Raw genomic sequence first — 21,936 nt, forward strand, 5'->3', positions numbered from 1 at the left:
ATATTATAGTTGAAAAGTTCCCCAACAAGGGAAAGGAAATAGTCAATCAAGTCCAGGAAGCACAGAGAGTCCCATACAGGATAAACCCAAGGAGAAGCACGTGAGACACATATTAATCAAGCTAACAAAAATTAAATACAAAGAAAAAATATTAAAAGCAGCAAGGGAAAAACAACAAATCACTTACAAGGGTACTCCCATAAGGTTAACAGCTGACCTTTCAGCAGAAACTCTGCAAGCCAGAAGGGAGTGGTAGGACATATTTAAAGTGATGAAGGAGAAAACCCTACAACCAAGATTACTCTACCCAACAAGTATCTCATTCAGATTTGACAGAGAAATTAAAACCTTTACAGACAAGCAAAAGCTAAGAGAATTCAGCACCACCAAATAAGCTTTACAACAAATGTTAAAAGAACTTCTCTAGGCAGGAAACACAAGAGAAGGAAAAGACCTACTATAACAAACCCCAAACAATTAAGAAGATGGTCATAGGAACATACATATCGATAATTACCTTAAATGTAAATGGATTAAATGTTCCAACCAAAAGACACAGACTGGCTGAATGGATACAAAAACAAAACCCGTATATACGCTGTCTACAAGAGATCCACTTCAGACCTAAGGACAAATACAGACTGAAAGTGAGGGGATGGAAAAAGATATTGCATGAAACTGGAAATCAAAAGAAAGCTGGAGGAGCAATACTCATATCAGACAAAATAGACTTTAAAATAAAGACTATTACAAGAGACAAGAAAGGGCACTATAAAATGATCAAAGGATCAATCCAAGAAGATATAACAATTGTAAATATCTATGCACCCAACATAGGAGCACCTCAATACATAAAGCAAATGCTAACACCCTTAAAAGGGGAAATCGACAGTAACACAATAATAGTAGGTGACTATAACACCCCACTTTCAGCGATGGACCGATCATCCAAACAGAAAATAAATAAGGAAACACAAGCTTTAAATAACACATTAGACCAGATGGACTTAATTGATATTTATAGGACTCTCCATCCAAAAACAACAGAATACTCTTTCTTCTCACGTGCACATTGAACATTCTCCAGCACAGATCATGTCTTGGGTCAAATATCAAGCCTCAGTAAACTTAAGAAAATTGAAATCATATCTAGTATTTTTTCCAACCACAATGCTATGAGACTAGATATCAGTTACAGGAAAAAACTGTAAAAAATACAAACACATGGAGGCTAAACACTACGCTACTAAATAACCAAGAGATCACTGAAGAAATCAAAGAGGAAACCAAAAAAATCTAGAAAAAAATGACAATGAAAACATGATGACCCAAGACATATGGGACGCAGCAAAAACAGTTCTAAGAGGGAAGTTTATAGCAATACAATCCTACCTCAAGAAACAAGAAAAATCTCAAATAAACAACCTAACCTTACACCTAAAGCAATTAGAGAAAGAAGAAGAAGAACAACAAAAAAAAACCCCGAAGTTAGCAGAAGGAAAGAAATCATAAAGATTCGATCAGAAATAAATGAAAAAGAAATGAAGGAAACAATAGAAAAATAGCAAAGATCAATAAAATTAAAAGCTGGTTCTTTGAGAAGATAAACAAAATTTAAAAACCATTAGCCAGACTCATCAAGAAAAAAAGGGAGAAGACTCAAATCAATAGAATTAGAAATGAAAAAGGAGAAGTAACAACTGACACTACAGAAATACAAAGGATCATGAGACTACTACAAGCAGCTATATGCCAATAAAATGGACAACCTGGAAGATATGGACAAATTCTTAGAAAAGCACAACCTTCCAAGACTGAACTAGGAAGAAATACAATTATGAACAGACCAATCACAAGCTCTGAAACTGAAACTGTGATTAAAAATCTTCCATCAACCAAAAGCCCAGGACCATATGGCTTCACAGATGAATTCTATCAAACATTTAGAGAAGAGCTAATACCCATCCTTCTCAAACTCTTCCAAAATGTAGCAGACGGAGGAACACTCCCAAACTCATTCTACGAGGCCACCATCATGCTGATACCAAAACCAGACAAAGATGTTACAAAGAAAGAAAACTACAAGCCGATAACACTGATGAGCATAGATGCAAAAATCCTCAACAAAATACTAGCAAACAGAATCCAACAGCACATTAAAAGGATCATACACCATGATCAAGTGGGATTTATCTCAGAAATGCAAGGATTCTTCAATATACTCAAATCAATCAATGTGATACACCATATTAACAAACTGAAGGATAAAAACCATATGATCATCTCAATAGGTGCAGAAAAAGCTTTTGACAAAATTCAACACCCATTTATGATAAAAACTCTCCAGAAAGTGGGCATAGAGGGAACCTACCTCAACATAATAAAAGCCATATATGACAAACCCACAGCCAACATCATTCTCAATGGTGAAAAACTGAAAGCATTTCCTCTAAGATCAGGAACAAGACAAGGGTGCCCACTATCACCACTATTATTCAACATAATTCAGGAAGTTTTAGCCATGGAAATCAAAGAAGAAAAAGAAATAAAAGGAATCCAAATTGGAAAAGAAGAAGGAAAACTGTCACTGTTTGCAGATGACATGATACTATACATAGAAAATCCTAAAGATGCCAACAGAAAACTACTAGAGCTAATCAATTAATTTGGTAAAGTAGCAGGATGCAAAATTGATGCACAGAAATCTCTTGCATTCTTGTACACTAACGATGAAAACTCTGAAAGAGAAATTAAGGAAACATTCCCATTTACCACTGCAACAAAAAGAATAAAATACCTAGGAGACAAAAGACCTGTATGAAGAAAACTTAAGACACTGATGAAAGAATTCAAAGATGATACAAACATGGAAAGAGATACCATGTTCTTGGACTGGAAGAATCAACATTGTGAAAATGACTATACTACCCAAAGCAATCTACAGATTCAATGCAATCCCTATCAAACTACCAATGGCATTTTTCACAGAATTAGAACACAAAATTTCACAAGTTTTACGGAAACACAAAAGACCCCAAATAGCCTAAGCAATCTTGAGAAAGAAAAACGAATCTGGAGGAATCAGGCTCCCTGACTTCAGAATATACTACAAAGCTACAGTATTCAAGACAATGTGGTACTGGTACAAAAACAGAAATATAGATCAATGGAACAGGATAGAAAGCCCAGAGATAAACCCACACACATATGGTCACCTTATATTTGATAAAGGAGGCAAGAATATACAGTGGAGAAAAGACAGCCTCTTCAATAAGTGTTGCCGGGAAAACTGGACAGCTACATGTAAAAGTATGAAATTAGAACACTCCCTAACACCATACACAAAAATAAACTCAAAATGGATTAAAGACCTAAATGTAAGGCCAGACTGTATAAAATTCTTAGAGGAAAACATAGGAAAAAAAAAAACATAGGAAGAACACTCTTTGACATAAATCACAGAAAGATCCTTTTTGACCCACCTCCTAGAGAAATGGAAATAAAAACAAAAATAAACAAATGGGACCTAATGAAACTTAAAAGCTTTTGCATAGCAAAGGAAACCATAAACAAGACAAAAAGACAACACTCAGAATGGAGAAATATTTGCAAATGAAGCAACTGACAAAGGATTAATCTCCAAAATACACAAGCAGCTCACGCAGCTCAGTATCAAAAAAAAACAAACAACCCAATCCAAAAATGGGCAGAAGACCTAAACAGACATTTCTCCAAAGAAGACATACAGATATCCAACAAACACATGAAAACATGCTCAACCATTAATCATTAGAGAAATACAAATCAAAACCACAATGAGGTATCACCTCACACCAGTCAGAATGGCCATCATAAAAAAATCTACAAACAATAAATGCTGGAGAGGGTGTGGAGAAAAGGGAACCCTCTTGCACTGTTGGTGGGAATGTAAATTAATACAGCCACAATGGAGAACAGTATGGATGTGCCTTAAAAAAATAAAAACAGAACTACCATATGACCCAGCCATCCCACTACTGGGCATATACCCTGAGAAAACCATAATTCAAAAAGAGTCATAAACCAATGTTCATTGCAGCACTATTTACAATTTCCAGGACATGGAAGCAACCTAAATGTCCATCGACAGATGAATGGATAAAGAAGATGTGGCACATATATACAATGGAATATTACTCAGCCATAAAAATAAATGAAATTGAGATATTTGTAGTGAGGTGGGTGGACCTAGAGACTGTCATACAGAGTGAAGTAAGTCAGAAAGAGAAAAGCAAATACCATATGCTAACGCACATATATAGAATCTAAAAAAACAGTACTGATGAACCTAGTGGCCGGAGAGGAATAAAGACGCACATGGAGAGAACAGACTTGAGGACACGTGGGTGATGGGGAAGCTGGGATGAAGTGAGAGAGTAGCATTGACATATATACACTACCAAATGTAAAATGGATGGCTAGTGGGAAGGTGCTACATAGTATAGGGAGATCAGCTCAATGCTTTGTGATGACCTAGAGGGGTGGGATAGGGAGGATGGGAGGGAGGCTCAAAAGGGAGGGAATATGGGGATATATGTATGCTTATAGCTCATTCACTTTGTTGTACAACAGAAACTAATGCAACATTGTAAAGCAATTATACTCCAATAAAGATATATTTTTTTAAATTTAAATAAATAAATACTCAATAAATGTTTCTTGAATTGCACTGCCTGGAGATTTGCTCCAGCCCACTGGGCTTGCTAGTGTTCTCTGATACAGCTTACATATTAATACTAACTACCATGCATTTAATACCTACCATGTGCTAGGCACTAAGTCCTTACTTATAGTATCAAATAATTATTATTAATAATTATTAATAATATTAGTAATAACTATTAATCCTCAAAAGAATACTTCAGGAGCAGTGTTTTCTTTCATTTTTTTACATTCACAAATGAGGAAACTGAGACTTAGAGATGTTATGTATATGGTAAGTAAAAGAGGTAGAATTTATATCTATAGTTTTGTTTTCTAGCCTATACTGTTTTGTGTAATCAATATAGTACCAGTAAGCAGTTCATTAGTATTTTTAGTGTACGTTATTTCTGCCCCAAATCTTTTATTAACTAATAATGGAATCTAGGACAAGTTCTCAGATATCTCGATGGGTCTTAGTCTCTTCACCTATAGCACCAGGAATTAGATGAAGTTAACTCTAATTTTAGAGTTCGGTCCCCTTTAGCTCTAAAATTATATGCATCTGTGAGTTCCTAGACTTTCAAGCATTTGATTTTGCAACTCTATCTGCTTCTGCATTTCTATCTGTTTCATACTGTGATCACATCCAAACCACATAAAACAGTTTCCATTTCCATGAATTCTTCTCTTGAAACCACCTACTCATTTTGAAATATGAAAAGTGTAATGAATGGAGTCATATCACCAAAGCCACAGAAGAGAAGCTCCTTCCTCAAACAGTCTGCATCTTTCTCAACAGAGTTAATATCATTGGTTTAATTACCTATTAGATAAAAATACTCACTAGTGAGAGTACTTCTGAGGGGAGTAATGGAAGAACAAACTTTTAGGCTATCTAATTGTGGTACTAGCCTTTGTGCATATTTTGGTGGAGGCTGGGGGTAGGGAATTAAACACTAGTCCAAAATATATTTGTTATTTATAAAATTTACTAGTTGTAGAGTTTGGAAATATAAGGGGGAGGAGGGAGGAAGAAGAACCTGATCCAAATCTCTTTTTGCACCAATGAAATAGTACAGGGTGGCTGAAGGAGCCCTTGGTTCTTTTCTTGGTGAAACCTATTGTGAATCACTTAACCTCTCTAAGTGTCAGTTTTCTCATCTTCAAAATTAGTGGGTTTGGATCAAATAATATCTCAGGTTGTTCCAAATCTGTGAATTAGCTCAAAGGGTATGAAAACCTGGCAAGAAATTGCTTTTAAAAGGCAGTAGCAAGTTTGAAAACTTATCCTTCACTTGAAGCAAAGATCAGTTCTTAGGTTGAAGGTCATAGCCCCAAGTGGATTAAGAACTAAAATTTAAGCCTATTTTTTATAAGCCTACAGTAGCAATGAAAGCTTTAAAATTCTAAGTCTAACCTAAATAACAAATTCTTGAGCTTCACTGCTGAGCCACACAGCAGTTTTGATGTATTTTCTCCACTGGTGGTGCAGAGATGAAGAGGAAAGCAAGCATGAAAGAAATCAGGACACTGAGGTCAGCACAGAGGCTGATCCTAAAAACTTCAGAGGTGGATTAGAGAGAAGAAAATAGAAAATGTAGGGCTCAGTGTGTTCATAAATATATTACCTGTGTTGTAGGATTTTCTTATAATGCGATTGTCTTCTAGTATATGGTAACCAATTCTGTGTTCTTTCCAGCCATTCTCAACAACTGCACAAATGCAGATCATTCTGCCCATCAGTCTTCATCTTCCCAAACTAAATAATATTAGTTTTTGGCCTGCTATCATACATTCCATTTCACTGTGAAACTCGATATTTGAGTTTTCCTTCCTGATCATTTTCTCTCCAGCAGGATTAGGTAGCCCATTTCCAAATTTTATTTTTTCCATGCTTGATATTTACCACCTCCCTATGTACCCAACACCATGCATCCATATGCTAACAAACATGCTAGAATCGAGGCAGAGTGGGTGCCTGGTGGGATGACCAAATATGAGAAGGTAATTTTTAATCAGTGTTTTAACACCAGAAACAAACTTTGTTATGGAGTAACAACACTTAAACAGAATAACTTAAACAGAATAACTTTTTTAATGGAATTTTTGTAGTCTTTCCTTGAAATGGAGAAATGATTTGAAGAAGTACTCATCTCTCTACCTATGCCTCTATAGCACACTTTCCGCAGAAAAGGGAACAGGGAAACATCAAGAAGTCACTGAATATTTAAATAGTAGGTTCAAGGCTGGGGAGTAGCATCAGCAAGAAGAAAGGCAGATGAGATGAAGGCAAAGTGTCACTGACTTTTGTCTCTGTCCCTGGAGAGGAGATTGCTGATATAGAGTCCCTCTGGCCTTCCCAAGACAATCTGGCATGAAGATATAACTCCAAGGTAAGATTCCTGAGCAAGCAGCTTTATCCTAGAGCTATCATCTGAATAGATTCTCTAGGCTTTCTCCAGATCAGTTTCCCGAGGTTCTTGTGGTTCCCTCCCCTATAGTAGCGCGATGTCCCCAAGCCCAGGCGGGATCTTCCTGAAAACTACTTGTGCCAAAGCTGTCACTATAGCAAGGTTTCAAAATAACTCTAAATCTGACAGCCTCTGCCCCTATGGATGAACATTTTAGATTTTTTTCAGAAATCCCTGGTGGTACTCTAGAATTCAGTAGGGGGCTTTGGGAAGGAAAGAAATATGACATTAAAAGGGCAAAATGAGGCTCTTGCTAGCCTTAATATAACAAATTGAGGGGACTTCCCTGGTGGTCCAATGGTTGAGAATCCACGATTTCACCGCAGGGGGTGCGGGTTCGAGGGTTCGATCCCTGGTCGAGGAAACTAAGACCCCGCATGCCACCCAATGCGGCCAAAAAAAAAAAACACAAGTTGAGCAAACTAAGGGGTAAAAAGTTCTTGAATGCTTAATATGTTCCATGAAGGGAGCTAAGTGGCTCATATACATTATCTCACTTAGTCCTCATACTACTCTCCATCCTACTCCTTCCCAAATAGGGAACACAAACTCTTTTCTTTCCATTCCCCAGAGCAACCACCAACACAAGAAGTTGTGATTAATGAGGTTAAGGGAGACATTACACCATGTCAAACCATAACAAATGGATTAAAATTAAATATTAGACATTCCTCATTTTAAATCCCCTGTGTCATCTCTGCTTCTCAATATCTCATCGACCCTTCCTCCTCTGCAAGCCTCCTAGCCTCCTACTGTGTTTTCCTGGGGCCCTCTCTGAAGACCATCCTCCCTCCTCCCCCTCCTCTCATGGTCCCAGGACCTTCACCCAGCCTCTTCCTTGGGCTCCCACTCTTTTACTCATCATTGCCTATCCATTCCATGTCCCTAGACTTCACTTTTTATTCCCAAACAGACTACCAAGGTATCTTCCTGAAGAGAACCATTTTTCTACTTTGGGGGAAATTTTTGCAACTCCCTTAGCCGGCAGAATTAAGGTAGTTATGGTTTTAACAGCAATGATTTTATTTCTTCTCTCTGTATATTCTGTATTTTTGATTAGTGAAAAAAATCATTAGTAATTTCCATTGCTTTATCCAATTTATCAAAAAATAATTTGTTGATGTGACTCTGTTATAATAGCTATTTTCCAAAATATTCTCACATTTATATTTTCAATACTATAGGAGCAGTTATTTGAGAAATGGGATATTTTAGATAATCAAATACTCAATTTCATGGAGCTGTATCAAAATACACTACACATGAATTACCAGTTTTCAAAGAAGTAACATAAAACATTTATAGGGTTCACCACCTGCCACAGTGGAGGTATGGTGGGAGATGTTGATGAAAATGAAATTTACCCCCTGTAAGCCTCACTTTCTCTTCTGTTTAAACATTTGCCTTTGTATGGAAAAAAAGAAATTATTTTTATATAAAGTTTCCTGCATACAACAAGTACTGGATAAATATCAGCTCCTTGACTTCTCTCTGTCTTTCCCCTCCCCAAGTAAGAAAGAACTACTGCTATATTCTACCATACACTTTCCTCTTTCATTGATGATTTTGAAGGTACTTCACAATCTTACGGTGCCGAAGGGCTCCTATATGAATATCAGTTCTTACTGTTATGTGCTGAGTGTTAGAATACTAGGTAATAGCATTTACTATATATAATTAGCTCATGGGAGAAATCTAATTATAGCTCCCTATGATTACTAACTTGCAGCCATTGTTGTCATTTTTGTTATTTAATTTTGTTAGTAACATTGCCCTGACCAAGTCTTAGTCAAGTAAAACTGATTCTACACCGCCTTATTCAAGAATCTGTGCCCATCAAGATAAAGAAGATGTGGCACATATATACAATGGAATATTACTCAGCCATAAAAAGAAATGAAACTGAGTTATTTATAATGAGGTGGATGGACCTGGAGTCTGTCATACAGAGTGAAGTAAGTCAGAAGGAGAAAAACAAATACCGTATGCTAACACATATATATGGACTCTAAGGGAAAAAAATGTCATGAAGAGATTAGTGGTAGGACAGGAATAAAACACAGACTTACTAGAGCATGGACTTGAGGATATGGGGAGGGGGAAGGGTGGGCTGTGATGAAGTGGGAGAGTGGCAGGGACATATATACATGGACTTGAGGATATGGGGAGGGGGAAGGGTGGGCTGTGATGAAGTGGGAGAGTGGCAGGGACATATATACACTACCAAATGTAAATTAGATAGCTAGTGGGAAGCTGCCACATAGCACAGGGAGATCACCTCTGTGCTTTGTGACCACCTAGAAGGGTGGGATAGGGAGGGTGGGAGAGAGGGTGATGCAAGAGGGAAGAGATATGGGAACATATGTATATGTATAACTGATTCACTTTGTTGTAAAGGAAAAACTAACACACTATTGTAAAACAGTTATACTCCAATAAAGATGTTTAAAAAAAAAAAAAAAGAATCTGTGCCCATCAAGAAGGGTCAGACTTCTGGTTAATGTCTAAATAGAGTTTTTTTTTTTTTGGCTGAGCCAAGGTGGCACACGGGATCTTAATTACCCGACCTGGGATAAAACTCATGCCCCATGCAATGGAAGCATGTAGTCCTAACCAGAGAATTCCCTAAATAGTATATTTTTAGCTGCCTAAATTAATTACTTAATGAAGTCAGAATATTCCAAACTTACTTCTATTTCACATTAATTTCATTGCATCTGTAGTATTTCTATTTTTGATGCCCAAATTAATCTGATCTTTATTCCTCACACAAAATAAAAGAAAAATATCTGATTTGTATTATTGTAAAAATATTGTTTGTCATTTTAAAAATATTGTCATTTTGACTATGAATATGCAAAACTTACTATTTTAATTTCTATAACCATTTCTTTTGCTTCTTTTTTGTTATTTTCAGTTTCTCATTCCAATTATGGAGCTGATCAACTCTAATGATTACCTGCCCAATGTCTCTACTTTAATAAGAAACAGCATTCCCATTCCAACACCTGCCTCAAAAGTGATTGTTGCACTTTTTTTATTCACGTCATTTATAATTGGTACTATCACCAATGGTTTCTACCTATGGGTGCTAAAATTCAAAATGAAAAAGACTGTTAATACTCTCTTATATTTTCATCTCATTCTCTCTTATTTTATTTCAACATTATTTTTGCCATTTCTGGCCATCTCCTACCTTCAGGACAATTACTGGAGCTTTGGAATTGCCACGTGCAAGGTCTTCAATAGCATTTGGTCTGCAGGGATGTTTGCCTCTGTTTTCTTCCTCTCAGCCATCAGCATTGATCGTTATCTTCTCACTCTTCACCCGGTGTGGTCACAGCTGCACCGAACCCCACGCTGGGTTTCCAGCATCATCTTGGGAGTCTGGATATTTGCCACTGCCCTCAGCATGCCCTATGTGGTTTTCAGGGAGGCACATGATGACAATAAAGGAAGAGTGACCTGCCCGAATAACTATGCTGTGTCTACTAACTGGGAAGGCAAAAAGATGCAAACATTAGGAAAATGGATTCATGTAGCCTGTTTCAGCAGCCGCTTCTTGCTGGGCTTCCTTCTGCCTTTACTCACCATCACCTTTTGTTATGAAAGAGTAGCCAAAAAGATGAAAGAGAGGAGCCTCTTCAAATCCAACAAGCCCTTCAAAGTCATGATGACTGCCGTTATCTCTTTCTTTGTGTGCTGGATGCCCTACCATGTATATCAAGGCTTAATTCTCACTAAGAACAGATCACTAGTTTTCCAGTTGACTCTGATACTCACAGTGATAACTATTTCTTTCAATACTGTCTTTTCTCCCACACTCTACCTATTTACTGGGGAGAACTTCAGAAAGGTTTTCAAGAAGTCTGTTCTTGCTCTTTTTGAGTCAACATTCGGTGAAGATTCTTCGGGAGAAAGGACACAAAACCTAAACTCAGAAGCCGATATTTAAATTCTGGATCCCAGAGCAAAGAATGGATTCTTAGTCAATGATATCACCAGAGACAAACCCTCAACTTTTGTATAATATAGTCCCTATATTAGAGAGACACCTGGGCTGTACTATAGTTAGATCTATGAATATTATAAGGGCTGTAAAATGTGATGGGTGATGTTGCAAATGTGATTTTTTTTTTTTACTTTTGTTGTGGTAAAATATATATAACATATAACACCATTTTTCATTGTAAATATTAATGACATGACCTAAATTCACAATATTTTGCAACCATCACCACTATCCATTTCCGAAATTTTTTATCACCCAAAAAAGAAAAAACTACCCTTTTTTTTTTTGCGGTACGCAGGCCTCTCACTGTTGTGGCCTCTCCCGTTGCGGGGCACAGGCTCCGGACGCGCAGGCTCAGCGGCCATGGCTCTCGGGCCTAGCCGCTCCGTGGCTTGTGGGATCTTCCCAGACCGGGGCACGAACCCGTGTCCCCTGCATCAGCAGGCGGACTCTCAACCACTGCGCCACCAGGGAAGCCCAAGAAAATCTACCCATTAAGCAATAACTCTTCTTTCACACTCCCACCCCCCGCCCTTTCCCCTAGCTTCTCATATCCTCCAATCTGCTTTCTATCTCTATGAATTTGCTATTCTAGATATTCTATGTAAGTGGAATCATACAATATTTCTCCTTTTGTGTCTGGTTTATTTAACTTAGCATAATGTTTTCAAGGTTCATCTATGTTGTAACATGTATCAGAACTTCATTCTTTTTATGGCTAAATAATATTCTGTTATATGTATATACCACATTTTGTTTATCCATTCTTCTGTTGAGAGACATTTGAGTTGTTTCCACCTTTTGGCTATTGTGATAATGCTACCATGAACGTTGGTGTACAAGTGCCTGTTTGAGTCTTTGTTTTCAATTATTTTGAATTGCTGGGTCATGTGTCAATTCTATGTTTAAGTTTTTGAGGAATTGCTACTTTTTTCCATAACAGCTGTACCATGCTGCATTCTCATCAGCAATGTACAAAAGTTCTAGTTTCTCCACACCCTCACCAACACCTATTATTTTCCTTTTTTTCAATTATAGCCATCCTAGTTGGTGTGAACTGATGCAAACGTGATTCTTAACCTTTGATTTTTGAGGCTATAGGAATATCATTTTCTGAATACCAATAGAACCCATCAATCTGAACTTTCAGATTGTCATGGAATTTTCTACCAAATAGACATTTAGACCAAGGTCTTTATTCAGATAGCACCTAAATTATTTAATTGGTATGAACAAAATTTAACGTGGAGATGACAAGGCACTCATCTTGTCATCTCCATGTTAAAGAATAAAGAATTTATACTTTAATGTTTTAAGTATAAGGATACTTTAAATGTCTTTTTAATATTTATGGATTAAGCTGTCACAGAAATATGGGACTAACACAATTATAAATGTTTGTGAGCCTACCTGGGTAATGTCACAGTACATTTAATTCTAAAATAGCAATAACAAAATTAACTTTGTTTCCCTGGTTTTCAAGTTTTGCATCAAGTTTTTGAAAAATATTACAGCACCTAAGTTATATAGGACCACATAGTATCAGTGACCTACTACCTTTTATATATTTAGTTAGTTCTATCTGTCGGTCAATAGATAGTTCTATCTAGTTCAACTAATACAGAAGGCAGATAATTAGGCCACAATGCAAACTCAGTCCCTAAATGTTTCATTTAGCTTTGCACAGACAATTCCAAGCCACAGGCATACATACTCCTCAGAAATCCCCCAAAAGGATGATATTAATTACAAAGGATTACAGAGAGGAAGGGAAATTAATTTTCATTATTAACTTTTCATAGTGGGAAAGTAATAGTAGTTCTATGCCCTAGAAATTCTGCTAATTGACTTGGCATCACTGCTTTCTTGGGCAACTAGAGGCTTGGCCTCTCTCACTTTGAATATAAGGGACAAAAAATTTTGGGTAGGTGAACAGTTTCATTGTTGGACCCTATTTCAAGTTTTGGAGCCTTGAATAATGTCCCGGAGACAGAGAAGTAGGATGGAAGACCAGACTGTGGCTCTGAGTGGCCCTTCAGCAAGAAGGGGCTGCTGCTCCTTCCCTCCACACACTCTCCCAGGGCCTGACAAGCCCACTGGAGTTTATGATGCAGGACTTAAGAAAGCAAGTTATTGGATGGAACATAATGATTCTTTGAAACAAGAATTCTACTTTGGAAACCTAACAGCCACAGAGCCTTTGGTCTCCCTCCTCATATTTGCTACAGTAACAAACAAGGAACTGCTATTTCCAGGCTCTTTTATGTACTTTGTTCCATCTCTCTATAGATTGTAAACTCCTCAAGGACAGGGAGAAGCCTATCAATCACGCTATTTCTTTTCTATAGTACTACATGTAAGTGATATCCAGTAAAAGATACTTAATGAAATTGAATATGGGTCATCACAATATGTGATTTGAAAAAGGACTTTGGGTATAAAATAATAGGATTGAACCAGATTTTTATTTAAAAAAGATTTACATCACACTTACATTGTGCCCAGGCATGGTTCAAAATGCTTTACAAATAGTAACTCACTTAATCCCACAGCAATTCTATGATGTAGGTCACATTGTTATCACAATTTTACAGGCTGTGAAACTGAAGCACTTGCCCAAGGCCACACAGTAGGCAAGTGGAAGAGCCAGTATTGCAAGTCCAGGCAGTCTGCTGGTGCTAGAATCAATCCATGCTCTTAATCACCCTACCCACTGCCTGACGTCACTGTTAGGAGGCTATAAGGCAGGGCTTCTAGCCCAGATATACATAGTCCGTTTATTTCATCAGAATTCACTATAATGACTGCAAAAATCAAACAGAAATTCCTAGAAAATGTCAGGATCCACATACAATGTAAAAAAAGAAAAAGCATTGAACTTATAATCAGGAGACTTGGGTGGCGGTCTGGCTTTGCCTCTAGCTTGGTGTTTTATTTGGGGCAGGTTATCCATATTTTCTGGGCCTTACCTTCCTCATCTATAATATGGGACATCTCCGAATGAGATTATGTATATGAAATTACTTCTAAAATATAAAACACTACGTAAGTATAAGATATTATGAGGATGGTTTTTTAAGGAGTCACTTCAATTTTAAAAAGTAGGGTGTAAACTTGAGAAAATTCTCCCCAAATGTATTTTTTAATTTCCCTTAAAACTATGGTTAACTTTTAGAAAACCTGCTTGTTATGGTTGTGTTGATCTCATCAACATCCTCACTACTGTGAATTCTCTAGACCCAAGAGGTTTATAAACAAAGAATTAGTGGCTTTCCTTTGTGGAAATTGTGTGTGGAGACAGTGTATTAAAACAGTGTCCCTATTAGCATCAAATTATATGAACCTGCTTCATTACATTAGCCTCAAACGGGCTCAAGAACAAAATATAGGGATGATTAGAGATAGGTTTCAAATGCTAGCTTATGTTCTTTCCTCAAGAAATGGCCCCTGGAGGAGCTTCAAGATGGCGGAAAAGTAAGACGTGGAGATCACCTTCCTCCCCACAAGTACATCAGAAATACATCTACATCTGGAACAGCTCCTACAGAACACATTCTGAACACTGGCAGAAGACCTCAGACCTCCCAAAAGGCAAGAAAACCCCTACACACCTGGGTAGGGCAAAAGAAAACAGAATAAACATAGACAAAAGAGTAGGGAAGGGACCTGCACCAGTGGGAGGGAGCTGTGATGGAGGAAATGTTTCCACAAACTACAAGCCCCTTCGCGGGTGGAGACTGCGGGTGTCAGAGCGGGGAAGCTTCGGAGCCACGGAGGAGAGCTCAGCAACAGGGGTGCAGAGGGCAAAGCGGAGAGATTCCCGCAGAGGATCGGTGCCGACCAGCACTCACCAGCCCGAGAGGCTTGTCTGCTCACCCGCCGGGGCGGGCGGGGGCTGGGAGCTGAGGCTCGGGCTTCAGTCGGATCGCAGGGAGAGGACTGGGGTTGTCTGTGGGATTAAGCGCGCTGCTTAAAGGAGCTCCAGAGACAGGCGTGAGCCGTGGCTAACAGCACAGACTCCAGAGACGGGCATGAGACGCTAAGGCTGCTGCTGCAGCCACCAAGAAGCCTGTGTGCGAGCACAGATCACTATCCATACCTCCCCTCCTAGGAGTCTGTGCAGCCCACTACTGCCAGGGTCCCGTGTTCCAGGGACAACTTCCCCAGAACACACGGAGCGCCTCAGGCTGGTGCAATATCAGGACAGCCTCTGCCATCGCAGGCTTGCCCCACACTCCGTACCCTTCCTCGCCCTGGCCTGAGTGAGCCAGAGCCCCCGAATCAGCTGCTAATTTAACCCCGTCCTGTCTGAGCAAAGAACAGATGCCCTCAGGTGACCTACATGCAGAGGCAGGGCCAATCGAAGGCTGAACCCCAGGAGCTGTGCGAACAAAGAAGAGAAAGGGAAATCTCTCCCAGCAGCCTCAGGAGCAGCGGATTAAATCTCCACAATCTACTTGATATACCCTGCATCTGTGGAAAACTTGAATAGACAACAAATCCTCCCAAATTGAGGCGGTAGACGTTGGGAGCAATGATAAATATATATTTTTCCCTTTCGCTCTTTTTCCATGTGGATGACAGGGTATTGGTGCTCTGACTGGGCATCAGGCCTGTGCCTCTGAGGTAGGAGAGCCAAGTTCAGAACACTGGTCCACCAGAGACCTCCCTGCTCCATGTAATATCAAATAGCGAAAATCTCCCAGAGATCTCCATCTCAATGCCAAGACCCAGCTCCACTAAACGACCAGCAAGCTACAGTGCTGGACACCCTATGCCAAACAACTAGCAAGACAGGACCACAGCCCCACCCATTAGCAGAGATGCTGCCTAAGATGATAATATGGTCACAGACACCCCAAAACACACCACCAGACGTGGACCTGCCCACCAGAAAGAAAAGATCCAGCCTCATCCCCCAAAACACAGGCACTAGTCCCCTCCATCAGGAAGCCTACAAAACCCACTGAACCAACCTTAGCCACTGGGGGCAGACACCAAAAACAACGGGAACGATGAACCTGCAGCCTGCAAAAACGAGACCCCAAACACAGTAAGTTAAGCAAAATGAGAAGACAGAGAAACACACAGCAGATGAAGGAGCAAAGTAAAAACCCACCAGACCTAACAAATGAAGAGGAAATAGGCAGTCTACCTGAAAAAAAATTCAGAATAATGATAGTAAAGATGATCCAAAATCTTGGAAATAGAATGCAGAAAATACAAGAAACGTTTAACAAGGACCTAGAAGAACTAAAGAGCAGACAAATAATGATGAACAACACAATAAATGAAATTAAAAATTCTCCAGAAAGAATCAATAGCAGAATAACTGAGGCAGAAGAACGGATAAGTGACCTGGAAGATAAAATAGTGGAAATAACTACTGCAGAGCAAAATAAAGAAACAAGAATGAAAAGAATTGAGGACAGTCTCAGAGACCTCTGGGACAACATTAAACACACCAACATTCGAATTACAGGGGTCACAGAAGAAGAAGAGAAAAGGAAAGGGACTGAGAAAATATTTGAAGAGATTATAGTTGAAAACTTCCCTAATATGGGAAAGGAAATAGTTAATCAAGTCCAGGAAGCACAGAGAGTCCCATACAGGATAAATCCATAGAGAAACATGCCAAGACATGTATTAATCAAATTACCAAAAATTAAATACAAAGAAAACATATTAAAAGCAGCAAGGGAAAAACAACAAATCACATACAAGGAAAGCCCCATAGGTTAACAGCTAATCTTTCAGCAGAAACTCTGCAAGCCAGAAGGGAGTGGCAGGACATATTTAAAGTGATGAAAGGGAAAACCCTACAACCAAGATTACTCTACCCAACAAGTATCTCATTCAGATTCGACAGAGAAATTAAAACCTTTACAGACAAGCAAAAGCTAAGAGAATTCAGCACCACCAAATAAGCTTTACAACAAATGCAAAAGGAACTTCTCTAGGCAGGAAACACAAGAGAAGGAAAAGACCTACTATAACAAACCCTAACCAATTAAGAAAATGGTCATAGGAACATACATATCAAGAATTACCTTAAATGTAAATGGATTAAATGTTCCAACCAAAATACACAGACTAGCTGAATGGATACAAAAACAAGACCCATAAGTATGCTGTCTACAAGAGACCCACTTCAGACCTAGGGACACATACAGACTGAAAGTGAGGGGATGGAAAAAGATATTCTATGCAAATTGAAATCAAGAGAAAGCTGGAGTAGCAATTCTCATATTAGACAAAATAGACTTTAAAATAAAGACTATTACAAAAAACAAAGAAGGACACTACCTAATGATCAGGGATCAATCCAAGAAGAAGATATAACAATTGTAAATATTTATGCACCCAACATAGGAACACCTCAATATATAAGGCAAATACTAACAGCCATAAAAGGGGAAATCAACAGTAACAAATGCATAGTAGGGGACTTTAACACCCCACCTTCACCAAAGGACAGTTCATCCAAAATGAAAATAAATAAGGAAACACAAGCTTTAAATGATACATTAAACACGATGGACTTAATTGATATTTTAGGGCATTCCATCCAAAAACAACAGAATACATTTTCTTCTCAAGTGCTCATGGAACATTCTCCAGGATAGATCATATCTTGGGTCACAAATCAAGCCTTGGTAAATTTAAAAATTGAAATCATATCAAGTGTATCTTTTCCCACCACAATGCTATGAGACTAGATATCAATTACAGGAAAAAATCTGTAAAAAATACAAACACATGGAGGCTAAACAATACACTACTTAATATCCAAGAGATCACTGAAGAAATCAAAGAGGAAATCAAAAATACCTAGAAACAAATGACAATGAAAACACGACGACCCAAAACCTATAGGATACAGCAAAAGCAGTTCTAAGAGGGAAGTTTATAGCAATAGAATCCTGCCTTAAGAAACAAGAAACATCTCAGATAAACAACCTAACCTTACATCTAAAGCAATTAGAGAAAGAAGAACGAAAACACTCCAGAATTAGCAGAAGGAAAGAAATCATAAAGATCAGATCAGAAATAAATGAAAAAGAAATGAAGGAAACAATAGGAAACATCAATAAAACTGAAAGCTGGTTCTTTGAGAAGATACACAGATTGCGAAACCATTAGGCAGACTCATCAAGACAAAAAGGAGAAGACTGAAATCAATAGAATTAGAAATGAAAAAGGAGAAGTAACAACTGACACTGCAGAAATACAAAGGATCATGAGAGATTACTACAAGCAACTCTATGCTAATAAAATGGACAACCTGGAAGAAATGGACAAATTCTTAGAAAAGCACAACCTTCCTAGATGGAATCAGGAAGAAACAGAAAATACAAACAGACCAATCACAAGCACTGAAACTGAAACTGTGATTAAAAATCTTCCAACAAACAAAAGCCCAGGACCAGATGGCTCCACAGGCCAAGTCTATCAAACATTAAGAGACGAGATAACGTCTATCCTTCTCAAAATCTTCCAAAATGTAGCAGACGGAGGAACACTCCCAAACTCATTCTACAATGCCACCATCACCCTGATACCAAAACCAGACAAAGATGTCACAAAGAAAGAAAACTACAGGCCAATAACACTGATGAACACAGATGTAAAAATCCTTAACAAAATACTAGCAAACAGAATCCAAAAGCACATTAAAAGAATCATACACCATGATCAAGTGTGGTTTATCCCAGTAATGCAAGGATTCTTCAATATACACAAATCAATCAATGTGATACACCAAATTAAGAAACTGAAGAATAAAAACATTATGATCATATCAATAGATGCAGAAAAAGCTTTCGACAAAATTCAACACCCATCTATGATAAAAAACCCCCAGGGACGTCCCTGGTGGCGCAGTGGTTAAGAGTCCGCCTGCTGATGGAGGGGATGCGGGTTCCTGCCCCGGTCCGGGAAGATCCCACATGCCGCGGAGTGGCTGGGCCCATGAGCCATGGACGCTGAGCCTGTAATCCGCAACGGGAGAGGCCAAAACAGGGAGAGGCCTGCGTACTGCAAAAACAAACAAACAAACAAACAAAAAACCAGAAAGTAGGCATAGAGGGAACTTACCTCAACATAATAAGGCCATATATGACAAACCCACAGCCAACATCGTCCTCAGTGGTGAAAAACTGAAACCATTTCCAGGATCAGGAATAAGACAAGGTTGCCCACTCTCACCACTATTATTCAACATAGTTTTGGAAGTTTTTGCCACATCAATCAGAGAAGAAAAAGAAATAAAAGGAATCCAAATTGGAAAAGAAGAAGGAAAACTGTCACTGTCTGCAGATGACATGATACTATACATAGAGAATCCTAAAGATGCTACCAGAAAACTACTAGAGCTTATCAATGAATTTGGTAAAGTAGCAGGATACAAAATTAATGCACAGAAATCTCTGGCATTCCTATACACTAATGATGAAAAATCTGAAAGTGAAATTAAGGAAACACTCCAATTTACCACTGCAACAAAAAAATAAAATATCTAGGAATAAACCTATCTAAGGAGACAAAAGACCTGTATGCAGAAAACTGTAAGACACTGATGAAAGAAATTAAAGATGATACAAATAGATGGAGAGATATACCATGTTCTTGGATTGGAAGAATCTACATTGTGAAAATGACTCTACTACCCAAAGCAATCTACAGATTCAATTCAATCCCTATCAAACTCCCACTGGCATTTTTCACAGAACCAGAACAAAAAATTTCACAATTTGTATGGAAACACAAAAGACCCCGAATAGCCAAAGGAATCTTGAGATCAAAAAATGGAGCTGGAAGAATCAGGCTCCCTGACTTCAGACTATACTACAGAGCTACAGTAATTGGGCTTCCCTGGTGGTGCAGTGGTTGAGAGTCCGCCTGCCAATACAGGGGACACGGGTTCATGCCCTGGTCTGGGAGGATCCCATGTGCTGCAGAGTGGCTGCGCCCGTGAGCCATAGCCACTGAGTCTGCGCGTCTGGAGCCTGTGCTCCGCAACAGGAGAGGCCACGGCGGTGAGAGGCCCATGTACCGCAAAAAAAAAAAAAAAAAAAAAAAAAAAAGCTACAGTAATCAAGATAGTATGGTACTGGCACAAAAACAGAAATATAGATTAGTGGAACAGGATAAAGTCCAGAGATAAACCCATGCACATATGGTCACCTTAATTTTGATAAAGGAAGCAAGAATATACAATGGAGAAAAGACAGCCTCTTCAATAAGTGGTGCAGGGAAAACTGGACAACTACATATAAAAGAATGAAATTAGAACACTCCCTAACACCATACACAAAAGTAAACTCAAAATGGATTAAAGACCTAAAGTAAGGCCAGACACTATCAAACTCTTAGAGGAAAACATAGGCAGAACACTCTATGACATAAATCACAGCAAGATCCTTTCTGACCCACCTCCTAGAGAAATGGAAATAAAAAGAAACAAATGGGAGCTAATGAAACTTACAAGCTTTTGCACAGCAAAGGAAACCATAAACAAGAAGAAAAGACAGTCAGAATGGGAGAAAATATTTGCAAATGAAGCAACTGACAAAGGACTAATCTCCAAAATTCACAAGTAGCACATGCAACTCAATATCAGAAATACAAACAACGTAATCCAAAAATGGGCAGAAGACCTAAACAGACATTTCTCCAAAGAAGATATACAGATTGCCAAAAAACACAAGGAAGAATGCTCAACATCATTAATCATTAGAGAAATGCAAATCAAAACTACGATGAGATATCACCTCACACAAGTCAGAATGGCCATCATCAAAAAAATCTACGAACAGAAAATGCTGGAGAGGGTGTGGAGAAAAGGGAACCCTCTTGCACTGTTGGTGGGAATGTAAATTGATACAACCATTATGGAGAACAGTATGGACATTCCTTAAAAAACTAAAAATAGAACTACCCTACAACCCAGCAATCCCTCTACTGGGCATATACCCTAAGAAAACCGTAATTCAAAGAGTCATGTACCACAATGTTCATTGCAGCTCTATTTACAATTGCCAGGACATGGAAGCAACCTAAGTGTCCATCAACAGATGAATGGATAAAGATGTAGCACATATATAGAATGGAATATTACTCAGCCATAAAAGAAATGAAATTGAGTTATTTGTTGTGAGGTGGATGGTCCTAGAATCTGTCACACAAAGTGAAGTAGGTGAGAAAGAGAAAAACAAATATCGTATGCTAACACATATATATGGAATCTAAAAAACAAAACAAAACAAAAAAGGTTCTGACGAACCTAGGGGCAGGACAGGAATAAATATGCAGACGTAGAGAATGAACTTTAGGACAAGGGGAGGGGGAAGGGGAAGCTGGGATAAAGTGAGAGAGTGGCATGGACATGTATACACTACCAAATGTAAAACCGATAGCTAGTGGGAAGCAGCCACATAGCACAGGGAGATCAGCTGGGTGCTTTGTGACCACCTAGAGGGGTGTGATAGCAAGGGTGGGAGGGAGGGAGACACAAGAGGGAAGAGATATGGGGATATATGTATATGTATAGCTGATTCACTTTGGTATACAGCAGAAACTAACACACCATTTTAAAGCAATTATACTCCAATAAAGATGTTTAAAAAATGGCTCCTTGATATATATATAAAACTGAATCAGTTTGCAGTACAATTTAAACTTACACAACATTGTAAATTAACTATACTTCAAATAAAGAAATAAATAAGGACTGTATTAAAATTTTAAAAGAACAAAAGGAAGAAGGAA

At 38.5% G+C, this 21,936-nt stretch overlaps 2 protein-coding genes across 4 annotated transcripts in view; one reads left to right on the forward strand and one right to left on the reverse strand.

Moving 5' to 3' along the window:
* NUBPL (NUBP iron-sulfur cluster assembly factor, mitochondrial) overlaps window positions 1–21,936 on the reverse strand; it is a 530,407-nt gene that overhangs the window by 492,518 nt on the left and 15,953 nt on the right. The gene's annotated exons all lie outside the window — the stretch shown is intronic.
* On the forward strand, window positions 10,087–11,109 carry GPR33 (G protein-coupled receptor 33). The gene has a single exon (XM_059057233.2). It carries the CDS (start codon window positions 10,087–10,089, stop codon window positions 11,107–11,109), a length of 1,023 nt encoding a protein of 340 aa, XP_058913216.1.

The sequence above is a fragment of the Kogia breviceps genome, chromosome 3, assembly GCF_026419965.1.
Source record: "Kogia breviceps isolate mKogBre1 chromosome 3, mKogBre1 haplotype 1, whole genome shotgun sequence".
NCBI lineage: Eukaryota > Metazoa > Chordata > Mammalia > Artiodactyla > Physeteridae > Kogia > Kogia breviceps.